The sequence below is a fragment of the Piliocolobus tephrosceles genome, chromosome 1, assembly GCF_002776525.5.
Source record: "Piliocolobus tephrosceles isolate RC106 chromosome 1, ASM277652v3, whole genome shotgun sequence".
NCBI lineage: Eukaryota > Metazoa > Chordata > Mammalia > Primates > Cercopithecidae > Piliocolobus > Piliocolobus tephrosceles.
In genome coordinates, this window is record NC_045434.1 from 163,560,698 (window position 1) to 163,572,821 (window position 12,124).

At 35.0% G+C, this 12,124-nt stretch overlaps 1 protein-coding gene across 5 annotated transcripts in view; it reads left to right on the forward strand.

Annotated features, from left to right (window-relative positions):
* The window catches only part of MYSM1 (Myb like, SWIRM and MPN domains 1), a 42,821-nt gene that overhangs the window by 15,034 nt on the left and 15,663 nt on the right, over positions 1 to 12,124 (forward strand). For all 5 annotated transcript variants that reach the window (XM_023187544.3, XM_023187560.3, XM_023187552.3 and 2 more), the window contains exons 8-12: positions 910 to 1,670; positions 5,836 to 5,966; positions 7,320 to 7,423; positions 8,947 to 9,024; positions 10,630 to 10,718. In XM_023187544.3, coding sequence (XP_023043312.1) covers positions 910 to 1,670; positions 5,836 to 5,966; positions 7,320 to 7,423; positions 8,947 to 9,024; positions 10,630 to 10,718 — 1,163 coding nt within the window. The remainder of the gene's footprint in view (positions 1 to 909; positions 1,671 to 5,835; positions 5,967 to 7,319; positions 7,424 to 8,946; positions 9,025 to 10,629; positions 10,719 to 12,124) is intronic.

Sequence of the window (12,124 nt, forward strand, 5' to 3'; positions counted from 1 at the left end):
ACATAATAAGCCAGTTAACCTCAAATATTTAATCCTGGAATTCCGTTGCACTGCAGGATCTATAAATAACCGCTTTCTGAGAGCTGTCATATCCCTTATGTATGTTAGTCATTTATAAGACTTTGTAAAAACTTTGCATATAAGGATTTTATTTCATGTTATATTTGCTCATTCACTTTCATTATCTTCTTTTGTTGTTGTTACATTACCAGATATTTATATCTGTAATAGCAGGTATGGGAGATAATTTTTTGGCTTAAAATATAATCTCTTTTTTTTTCAAGTATCACATTAAAATATCATCTCTATATTACAAGCTCATTAAATAAGCCTGCAAAAGACAGTTTGTTTCTGTTGTCCCTTGTTTAAATGAAAGGTAGTTTTAATGTACTCAGTGAAGATGTCAGATTAAGGATTATTTTAGCATTGTAAGAAACAATCAGCTACGGTATCAAGATATTCTGAGAAATAAGCCTTTAAAAATATTTCAATATATTGTACAATACCTTAGTATGATAGTTAGTTGGTTTATTCCATATGGTTGATCTGAGCCAGGCTGCTGTTTTCAACTTAATATTGAAAAATAAGTAGTAGTTAAATATAGGTCATGATTATTTGATTAATACAAATCACCAGACCCATGAATTAGTTATATAGTTATAGAAATTTTAAATGGTGATCCTTTACATTTGAAATGCAGTTATAGTCTCCAGTCATACCACCCTGAATACACCCGATCTTGTCTAAAATGCAGTTGTAAACCCTTTAAAGAAAAGCACATTAAAGGTATAATGTACCATTTACACGTACTCAGTTTAATAACACTGTATTTATCCTTTTAGTGTGTGTGCCAGTGATTAAATTTTTAAATCTTAATATTATGGGGATTTTATTTTGATATTTAATAAGGTCAAATGCGGTCTGGAGAAAGAAACACCCAATCAGAAGAACGGCCATAATCTTCAAGTTAAAAATGAAGATAAAGGGACAAAGGCATGGACACCATCATGTTTAAGGGGACGTGCTGATCCCAATTTGAATGCTGTAAAAATTGAAAAGTTATCTGATGATGAAGAAGTAGACATCACAGATGAGGTGGACGAGTTGTCTTCTCAAACACCCCAAAATAATTCTAGCAGTGATGTCTTGTTAGACTTTCCTAATAGTAAAATGCATGAAACCAATCAAGAATTTATTGCTTCTGACAGCCAGGAAGCTCTCTTTTCCAAGCCTTCCAGGGACTGTCTTCAAAATGAAAAGCAAGATGAAACACTTTCAAGCTCAGAAATTACACTGTGGACTGAGAAACAGAGCAACAGTGACAAAAAATCAATCGAATTAAATGACCAGAAATTTAATGAATTGATTAAAAACTGCAACAAGCAAGATGGAAGGGGAATAATAGTTGATGCCAGGCAGTTCCCTTCTCCAGAGCCTTGTGAAATTCAGAAAGATTTGAATGATAATGGAATGCTTTTTCATTCTTCTTGCCAAATGGTGGAGGAAAGCCATGAGGAAGAAGAGCTTAAGCCACCAGAACAGGAAATAGAAATAGATAGAAGTATCATTCAAGAAGAAGAAAAACAAGCAATTCCTGAGTTTTTTGAGGGGCGCCAAGCTAAAACACCAGAACGCTATTTGAAAATTAGAAATTACATTTTGGATCAATGGTAAGAAAGAATTACATTTTATATGTTGTTTTAAAACCTGATATTCTGAAGTATTTTAATTAGGCCTATACAGAATTTAGAATTTTGCTAGTAAATCTAGAGATCACTACAGTAGGGAAGATTTAAGATTTCTCATAATGAACAAAAAGCTTTGGTAAACATTATCACCTATAACTCTTATAACCCATCTTTTTGCCTATTCATTAGATTGTGGACCTGGAATAAAAGGGATAGATGATTGCTTTTTGAAGCAGTCTCCTAGGACAGTGTTAGGAAGATATAGAGAGAACACCACTGCATGGGAAAAGGGAAATAATTCTTTCCGGTTTATCATGTGCTTTGAGTACAAAAAAAGAAAAATTTGATGACAGCTTAAATGTGGCCAGATTGCAGAAACATTTCTCCTAAATAGTGATCTTAAGTGCTTTTAACTTTGAACTGGTGGCAATAATGTGCTATTAATTTCTTCATCCAACTTTATCAGGATACAGTTTTCTGATAGTTGAAGCTTATTCTCTAAATTGTCAGTACTATTTATTTGAATTATTTAATGAGGGGTAGGGAACAAACCCCAAAATTTCCCACCTTATTAGCCTAATTTGAATTTTTTAAAATAGCTTAATTAAACCATCATTAAACATTTATAATTGCTGGCTGGGCACGGTGGCTCATTCCCGTAATCCCAGCAGTTTGGGAGGCTGAGGCAGGCAGATCACTTGAGGTCAGGAGTTTGAGACCAGCCTGGCCAACGTGGTGAAACCCTGTCTCTTCTAAATATATATATATATATGTATGTATGTATGTATGTATGTATGTATGCCGGGCATCGTGGCAGGTGCCTGTAATCCCAGTTACTCAGGATGCTGAGACAGGAGAATCTCTTGAACCTGGGAGGCAGAAGTTACAGTGAGCCAAGATCGTGCCACTGCACTCCAGCCTGGGCGACAGAGTGAGACTTCATCTCAAAAAAAAAAAAATCATAATTGCTAATACTGTTTCAGAAGCTATCAGATTGTATAGGGCCATCTTTACAGTGAGCTTCCTAGTTCCTTGAGCAGGAATTCTGCTTTGTCCCTTGTTCTCTTTTGTATCAAAAGCCTTCCTGTCCTACTGCAGTAAGTTTCTGCTATAACCTAGAAGGGTTACCAAAGGAGTACAACTTGCTATAATAAATCAGTAACCTTCATTTTACCCACACAATATAAGTCTTTGGTTTTTAAAGAGGGCTGTGTTCTAAAAGGAGGAAGTTTGTTCTTTTTCTTGACTCTTAGTTATCTTACAGATGGTGGAGGTGCTGAAAGTACAACATGTGGGTCAGTGTGGCATCATAGTATAAAGAATACTTGTAAGGAACAACTCCTGACTTTATGTAGTGCTTTACAGTTTTTAAAGAGCTTCCCTACATCATCTTACTTGATTTTTTGAAACAATTCTATAAAATATGCAGATGGTATTATGTTTATTTGCTAGAGAATGATTCTGAGATCAGGAGAGGTTTAGGGACCTGCCTTTGATTATACAACCAGTTATTGACACATGAAGGACTTCAGTCTTCATGTGTCTGTAAGTCACTCTTTTATTCTACATGGCCTAATTCACACTATTGACAAAGACTAGTTAAATTAGATTTCTATTGGCATCTACTTTTGTTTTTGGAAATAAGAGGGCAAATGGCCAAAATTTAAGGACCTTGAAATTATAACTAACTCAAAAATGTCCATATTGGCCTGAAGCAGTGACTCACAACTTTCATCCTCGTACTTTTGGAGGCTGAGACAGGATTACTTGAGGCCAGGAGTTCGAGACTAGTTTGGGCAACATAGCAAGACCCTGTCTCTACAAAAAGTTTTAAAAAACTTAGGCGCGGTGTTGTGTGCCTGTAGTCCTAGCTACTCCGGAGGCTGAAGCAGAAGAATCACTTGAGCCCAGGAGTTCGAGGCTGCATTGATCTGGGATCATGCCACTGTACACTAGCCTGGGCAACACAGCAAGATCCTGTCTCTCAAAAATGTCCATATGAATGATCACTGTATTCTTGTTACTTTAATCAAATTCTGTATTTGTTACTTTGAATTTTGAATTCCAAATGAGGCAGATTAATTTATATAGGTACTATAAATTATATGGCAGTAGTTTCCTAAGTCTTTTGCCTTGGTTCATGAAACTGGTTAGGTATTGCTGTTTCATTATGGTTATTTAGCAGAACATTGTGAAAGCAAAAAATGTTTTGAACAGGAACTCACATTTGTTCAGAAATAGAAGAGAGTGAGTGGTTAGGCACTGGAGGTGGTGTTTAAAAAAAAATAGAAGAGTTAAAGTTTTAAAATAAGAAGAAGCCTGCCAGATTTGTTTATAGATAAAGATCCTTTTCATAAAAGCAGATGCAGTTGATTCCCTGGTTAGGGGAATAGTTCTATTAAAATAGTAACCAGTACCATTACTGAATGCCTCCCAAATACCATGTACTACATTTAAATCATCTCCAATCTTTTTGACAACCTCATTCTCACTTTATAGAGAAGAAAAATGAAGTTCACAGAGGATAAAAAAACTTGTTCCAGGTCACACTAGGTAAAGGGGATGTTGGAGTCTGCAGTCTTGACTCATTATTTCACACTTCCATCTCCTGGCCTTGACCCTGACTTTTCACTCTGCCTTGGATGTTCTTCCCCCGTATTTTGGCAAGTGTTGCTTTCTTGTCTCGTTGAAGTGTGGGCAAGGGAAATTAGAGGCTTATCTAAAGTATCTCACATATCTCCTCCGTTTCATTCTCTTGCTCTGTATTTTATTTTCTTCATAGAACTTATTACTACCAAAAATACTACATTTTTATTTGGGTACTGTCTCTTCTCCCCTCAACCCCCATGATAATGCATGCAACATGAGGGCAGATATTTATCTGTTTTGTTTGTTGTTGAATCTAGTTCTTAAACAATGCTCAGAATGTAGAAGGTACTCTTATTTGTTAGGGGGAAAAGATTGAACATATGAACCATCATTATTCCATGAACAGATATTTTTAGAGTCCTTACCATTTGTTCAGCACTGCTAGATTACTGAGTTCTGTTTAAAGCCTTTTACTTTGAGTAGTCTTCAGTTAGCTCAGTCTAGTTTTTTTCAGACTCCTTTGGTCTCTTGGTAGCCATACTCTTGCCTGCTTTATTGCCTTCATTTGTACAATTTTATTTCCTTTTCTTGCAAGACACACTGAAATTTCAACATTATCTGTGTATCTCTAGTGCTTAGAACAATATATTTATGGAATAAAATAATGATCACATGAGAAATACCCATGTTATATGAGATATCTGAATACCTAAATTTATAGTATCTATACTTGAATCCTGATTCTTTCCCTTCCTTAAGTAAGTGCTTTACTCTGACCCTCTTGTTTCCTTATTTCCAAAATGAGAATAATATTAATAAAATCTACCTTGTGTAGTCATAAAGATTAAGGATGTGTAACTCAGCACAGTAATCTGGCATAAGCACTCAGTAATTCGTTTCTACTAAGTTTTTTATTACTCTAATTTTATATTGTACCATCTAACAAAGTACATTAAGTATATTCAATAAATACATGTTTTATTATATAAACCTCTTGTTTCTTTCATAATCTTTGGGAGTTTCTTGATTCCCCTTTGGAATCCCTTATAGTGTCTGTTTCTGTTTTCCACTGAGAGTAAGCACTTAATATTTGTTGTCATCATAATTAAAAACAAATATAAAACGTTTAAACATTTATAAGATAGCTGATAATTGAAAGACACTGTTAAGCAAAATAAGAATAGATGAACCTAAGTAATGTATTACAAATTGGAATCATCTAATACTAAATCTTTTCTATATATTATCAAAATGCTCTTTGTATTTAAAGATTCAGTTTGTAACTGTACATAAATAAATTTCTGACTTCAAGGTCCTGGGATAACTGGAATCTATGAATTTAACATTGGGGAAGAAATATTGCTTGTAAAAAATTACACTAATAAGTTACTGTATTATTTAAGGATATTTTATTTCAGAAAAAAAGTACATGGGTATTATGTATTAGTATTGTAAGGGGTTAAAATGTAAAGATATTTCAATATTTAAAGTTTTCCCCAGAAATCTTTTTTCACGTTTTTATTTATCCGAAATAATTGTACTTCCATCTCTTAATTAGGGAGATATGCAAACCGAAATACTTAAATAAGACCTCAGTACGTCCTGGCCTGAAGAACTGTGGGGATGTTAATTGTATTGGACGGATTCATACATACCTCGAATTGATAGGAGCAATCAATTTTGGATGTGGTAAAAATAAAAACCCAACATCTTTTACTTGATATTTTTTATCCTTACAGCACCTATTCGTTTCTGTGATGGTTAGAATTCAAGTAGTTCTAGGTATATAGAATTCAGAGATGCTTTAACATTATGAAATAAATGTTTTACTAAGATTTTGCTGTTGGTTAAACTGTGCTTTCATTTGACCTACAATGAAAATTGAGAGTGAAATTTTAAAGCTAAAATATTCAATCTAAGTAATAGAAATAATTTAAGAATACAGTTCTTTAGCAGATAAAAGTAAAATTATTTTATGAAAAGTCTAATAATAGCCCATTTAATTTGCAAATGCTGTATTCATGCTGGAAATGCTGCCTAGCAATGTTTAAATAAAGGAAATAATTTGGGAGCCTCTACACTTAAATGTAATAAAAGTGTCAAAATAATTTTCATGGAAGACAATTTCTTGTACCTTAGTTTTTTGAAATTGAAAGTTAATGAATATACATATTTTAAAATATATTCTACTCTTTTTTTTTTGTTTGAGACAGAGTCTTGCTCTGTTGCCCAGGCTGGAGTACAGTGGTGCAATCTCTGCTCACTGCAACCTCCACCTCCCGGGTTCAAGTGATTCTTTTGCTTCAGTCTCCAGGGTAGCTGGGACTACAGGCGTGTGCCGCCATGCCTGGCTAATTTTTGTATTATTAGTAGAGATGGGGTTTCACCATATTGGCCAGGCTGGTCTCGAACTCCTGACGTCGTGATTCACCTGCCTCAGCCTCCCAAAGTGCGGGGATCACAGGTGTGAACCACCGTGCCTGACCTCTACTCTTTTCTTGAATTAACATGACACAACCATTCATAGCTACAAAGTTATAAGGTATATAAAACCTTGTAACCCATGGTTTAAGAAGAATATATTCTGTGTTTGTCTGTGGAAGTGAGACCACTAATCAGAAAATTTTCTGTCAGATACGATTTTCTTTTATATTGAGCTAGATAGAATTTAATTTGGCCTGGAATCTGTCCTTCATTTTAGTGTCTTTGTTTTCCCAAAGCCTTGAATATTGAGACTAGCTTTTCAGGAAAACTAAAGGATTTTTGCTTCCTCAGCCACCAAAAGAAAAATCATGTTTTCTGTATTAGACTGCCAAAGTTAGTAAAAATTAAACAAATTACCCATTTTCTAAATATTCCATGTTATTGAGATATTCTTATAACAGCGTTACTTTTAATTTGAGGGCTGCTCAGTAGCACATCAAATATATGATTGTGAAATAAGAGTCATAGAAGCTCTACTATAGTCAGTGTACATGTGTCTATTTAACAAATGAGTTTCACAAAATAATAGATGGTTTTGTCTTTTCTGAATTCCAATAGAACAGGCTGTGTATAATAGGCCACAAACAGTTGACAAAGTACGAATCAGAGACAGAAAAGATGCAGTAGAAGCATACCAACTTGCCCAGCGTCTGCAGTCTATGGTAAGCAGTCATCTCTCTCAGTGATCTCTCCACATGGCTGCTTACTCTATTTAGTGCAGTTTACCTACTTCTCTTGAGCTATTTAATAAATGGCCATTTAGTAGAAAAACATGTTTCCTCTTGTATTTCACCTTAGCAATTTGCTTTTCTTTGTTTCATTCAATTTCATGTTGCTTTCTAAGGCAAAAACAAACCTAAAAACCCTTAAAAACGTGCTAGCAAACTTGATGCAGAAGCATGTTTTCCTAAAGTGGTCTTGGGATGCTTTGTTTTAATTAATAAATCTAATGTGTCTTTTAAAAGTATATAGTTTAGTTTTTTTTTTCCTCTCATTTATTTTTCTTCTTTTAAAATTCTTAACCTTAAGAATTACCTTTTTGGAATAATTAGCCTTTTTTTTTTAATTCTTAGAGTCAGTTTTATAGTATTTTAAAATTTGTAAATCATACTTTAAAAATAAAGTGACCTGCTAGGAGAAAAAGAAACATCTTGTGAGAAAATACAGATAAAAATGTGATCCAACACTCTTTTTTTTTTTTTTTTGAGACGGCGTCTGGCTCTGTCGCCCAGGCTGGAGTGCAGTGGTGTGATCTCGGCTCACTGCAAGCTCTGCCTCTTGAGTTCATGCCATTCTCCTGCCTCAGCCTCCCGAGTAGCCGGGACTACAGGCGCCTGCCACCACGCCCCAGCTAATTTTTTGTATTTTTAGTAGAGATGGGGTTTCACCGTGTTAGCCAGGATGGTCTCGATCTCCTGACCTCGTGATCCAGCCGCCTCAGCCTCCCACAGTTCTGGGATTACGGGCGTGAGCCACCATGCCCAGCCCAACCTTGTAATTTTTCATTATATGATCAACTAGGCCATCTCCTTTCTAAAGCTGGAGATAGAATTATTTTGCTTCTAGTTTTCAATATTACACCTCTTGCTGCGTGTTCTTGTAGATTTTCTACCAGAAGTGGTTGAAAAGGAAGTCATTTTCTTGGTGGTTCTTTTTGATCTTAAAAATATTTTTGTTCCTACTCGGGAGTCTGAGGCAGGAGAATCACTCAAACCTGGGAGGGGGAGGCTGCGGTGAGCCGAGATCACACCGCTGCACTCCAGCCTGGGTGACAGAGTGAGACTCTGTCTCAAAAAAAAAAAAATTTGTCATAGTGTTTTAGCTCCTACATGATGAAAGGAAATATAAAAGCTAAGAAGAAATGTTAGCAAAATATAGAAAATCATTACTGATTTTATTTTTTAAATAGCCCTCTGCTGCCAACACCCGGCCCACACCCTGCCCACCTGGTACTGGTGCTCCTGCCCTTACCTCGCCATCACTGATTTATTATATTTATAACCAGAGTGCTAACTACTGAACATAAATTAATAAAATTTAGTCAGGCATAGCCAGAGATTACACTATTTAAATTGATAGATTAATTGACTTTTAGATCATTATTGTTTTCATTTTGTGTGTTAATGTGCTGTGATTTCTCCATATTAATGTTGCTACCTTTTGCTTTACTTTAATCTCATTGCAGCGTACAAGGAGACGTAGAGTCCGAGACCCATGGGGAAACTGGTGTGATGCAAAGGACTTAGAAGGACAAACGTTTGAGGTAACTTTGACCTTTCAAATGGCTCATCGATGAAAACTGGTTTTTTATATATATAAATTTACATATATAAATAAATATATATTTATACATCTTAATGTCATATGTATTATACTTGTTTCATACATTAACATGTATGCCTTCATTCTCATGTCAATTTGTCTGGAAGTCACCAGTAAACACCAAAGTAGAAGGCATTGGTGGTGCAGTTAACTAGGAGTTTAACTCATTTCAGAACTTTGGTTCTCTGTCTCTGTATTCTTGTCTCTAACTCAAGATAAGAGTGTCAAGAAGTTGGTATGCCCAATTCGTTTCATTAAACATTTATTGGAAGAGGTTCTGATATACCAATTAAAATATTGTTCTAAGCATTATAACAGCTAGTGCAGTAGAGTGGATAGAATGTGTGAATGTGTACATACTGGCTTTGTTACTTTGAGCAACTACTTAACCTCACAGAATCTCATGCTTTTTTAACTTACGAATTGTGAGTAATAATAATACCTCCCTCAAAGGATTGTTGTCAGAAAGAAATGAGGTAGACTATATAAAGGTCCTAGTACTAGGTATTCAGTAAGCGTTGTGTGCACAAGGTGCTCCACAAACTTGAGTTGTCTGTCTTTCCTCCTACGCATTTCCTGTCCCCAATTTCTCACCTGAGTACTATTCTAGGCACAGTAATTACTAATTATCCTTCCCATAAGGGGCTTGTATTTCTAATAGGAAAGACAAAACCTATGGTAAGTTCAATAAGGTTGGTCCCAAGAATTATAAGTTTCTCCCAAAGGGTGTGATCAGGGCAGGTTTCATAGAGTATGTGGGGTATAATCTGATCTGAAGGATCTGCAGAAGAATCTCAAAATGGAGATGAAAACACTTTAGGCTGGGGGAACAAAGCTGGAGACATGGGAAAATACTAGATATATTCTGGAAAAGGTGCGTAGTTCATTTGGACTAGGATGTAAGGTTGATCATAGAAATGGAATAAATAGAAATTTACTTTATTTTATAAACACTCATAAAGGGCTTCATATGTGTCAGACACTGTCTGTATTTTATAAACATTAACTCAGTCTTCAAAGTAATACCATGATAGTGGTATTATTGTTTACTTTTTATTATTACTTTTGTTGTTCCCATTTTTAAAGATGAGGTAGCTGAAGCATGAAAGCTTTAGAATTTGCCTAGGGTCACCAAGCTAGTAAATAACTGGGCCAGACATTCTAGATCCAGTATCTGTTCTTAATCATTACTCTGCACTGTCCCTCAGTTGTGAAAGAAAACTCAACACAATAGAATATGGTAAGTATAAATGGGAAATGAAAGACTCAGGTGATTCTGAGGTTTTTGAACCTGGGTGACTGGTACCTTTGATTGAAATGGGCAAATCAAGAGGAGTAAATTTTCAGTTTGGGAAGGCCGTTATCTTCTGAAACGATTTTTAATACTGTTCAGCCTTTCTACATGTTGGTAGCAAAAAGGAAACCCATCTATATCAGTTTAGTCTCTCTTGTCCTCACATGCCCTTAAATTTGGTTTTAAAGGACTATTTTTATTCTGCCTCTTAGTAGTTGATGGACTCCTTAATCAGTTGGCGTTTTGTTTTAGCATCTCTCTGCTGAGGAGTTGGCAAAAAGAAGAGAAGAGGAAAAAAGCAGACCTGTTAAATCTTTAAAAGTGCCAAGACCAACAAAAAGGTGTAGTGTTATATAAATGTGGTTTTTAAAAATTTGTCACAAATGGCTAGATAATGTATGAAAAAATATTCAATAGCTGCATTATATTGTTCACGTTAAATTAAAAAAATACTGCTACAATTTTTTAGACTTTTTTGTTTCACTGATGATGAATTTGGGAGACCTTGAACAAACATTTTAAATTTGTTCAGATTCATTGAACATGTGATCCAGCGTATGTTGTAAAGGGGCCTTGTTTAGAACAGGTTGGTCATTCAACTCTAGACACCATGGACAGGAAACTTCATGAAATGACCGAGTTTTCTTTGGGTGGTACTAATTGTTAGCAAGTTGTTGGCATGGTTGTTGTTTTCTAATGCATGTATAATCTAAAATTTGAACCTTTTAAAATTAAGGGTCACCAAATAAGTTAAATGCCCCGATTTTCTATTCCCTCTTCCTGCAGATGCGCCATTGAATAGACTGTAGTTTTGTCAGTGTACCTTTTAAAAAAGATACCCAGGAATGCCCCTAGATAATATTTTTGCCTGATAAATGTCCTTGGGTAAACCTTAGGTTCTCATTTATAAAACAATAATTAAAATAACACTGTTAGCTGTGTTTTAAGCACTTTATTAGCTCATATAATCTTCATGACAACCCTGTGCATTAGTTAATATTCTCACTCCCATTTTATAGGTGAGGAAACTGAGAGGCATAGAGAGGTTTAATAACTTGCTCACGCTGTTAAGTAGTGGAGCTGTTGATTTTAAACCCAAGTGTTAAGCTTAAGAATTCATACCCCTAGTCATTACATTATATATTACCTCTCTAAAATAAAAATTTAAACTTACACAGTTGTCATGAGACTAAATTAGATAAGCCATATGAAAAACAGTCATCCATAAGCTGGGACTCCTCATCCAGTATCCAGATAATTGATTTTCTGCCTCTATATGTGAGACTTACATTTATTGTGATTTTCAAGTCGCTGTCCAAGGTCTTCAGGATCTTTTTGAGTCCAGATCCACTTTTCTCATTTTAGCCTTTGTAGCACTGCATCATTAACATTTCAATAAGCTTTCCTGCCATTAATCACTGATTGAAATGTTTAATTGGAAATGTAAACCTCATTGTATATATTTAAAAAATGAAGACATTCATTCTTCAATCAGCTATATAGATTACCACAATTAACCCATATATCTTTACCTTATGCAGAAGGATAATCATAACAGATGTCTTGTTTAATTTCAGATAAAATATATTTAAGTCTTTAGTTTCTAACAGATCATTCCTATGAATAGTGTCTATAATAAGGTCTACTTATCATGACTTTTCATGAACTCATTATTTTGCTTAGCCACCTCTTCTCTTGGTTAAGGATCACAAATCAGCTCTTTCATAATTTTTTCTGGAATTTTACT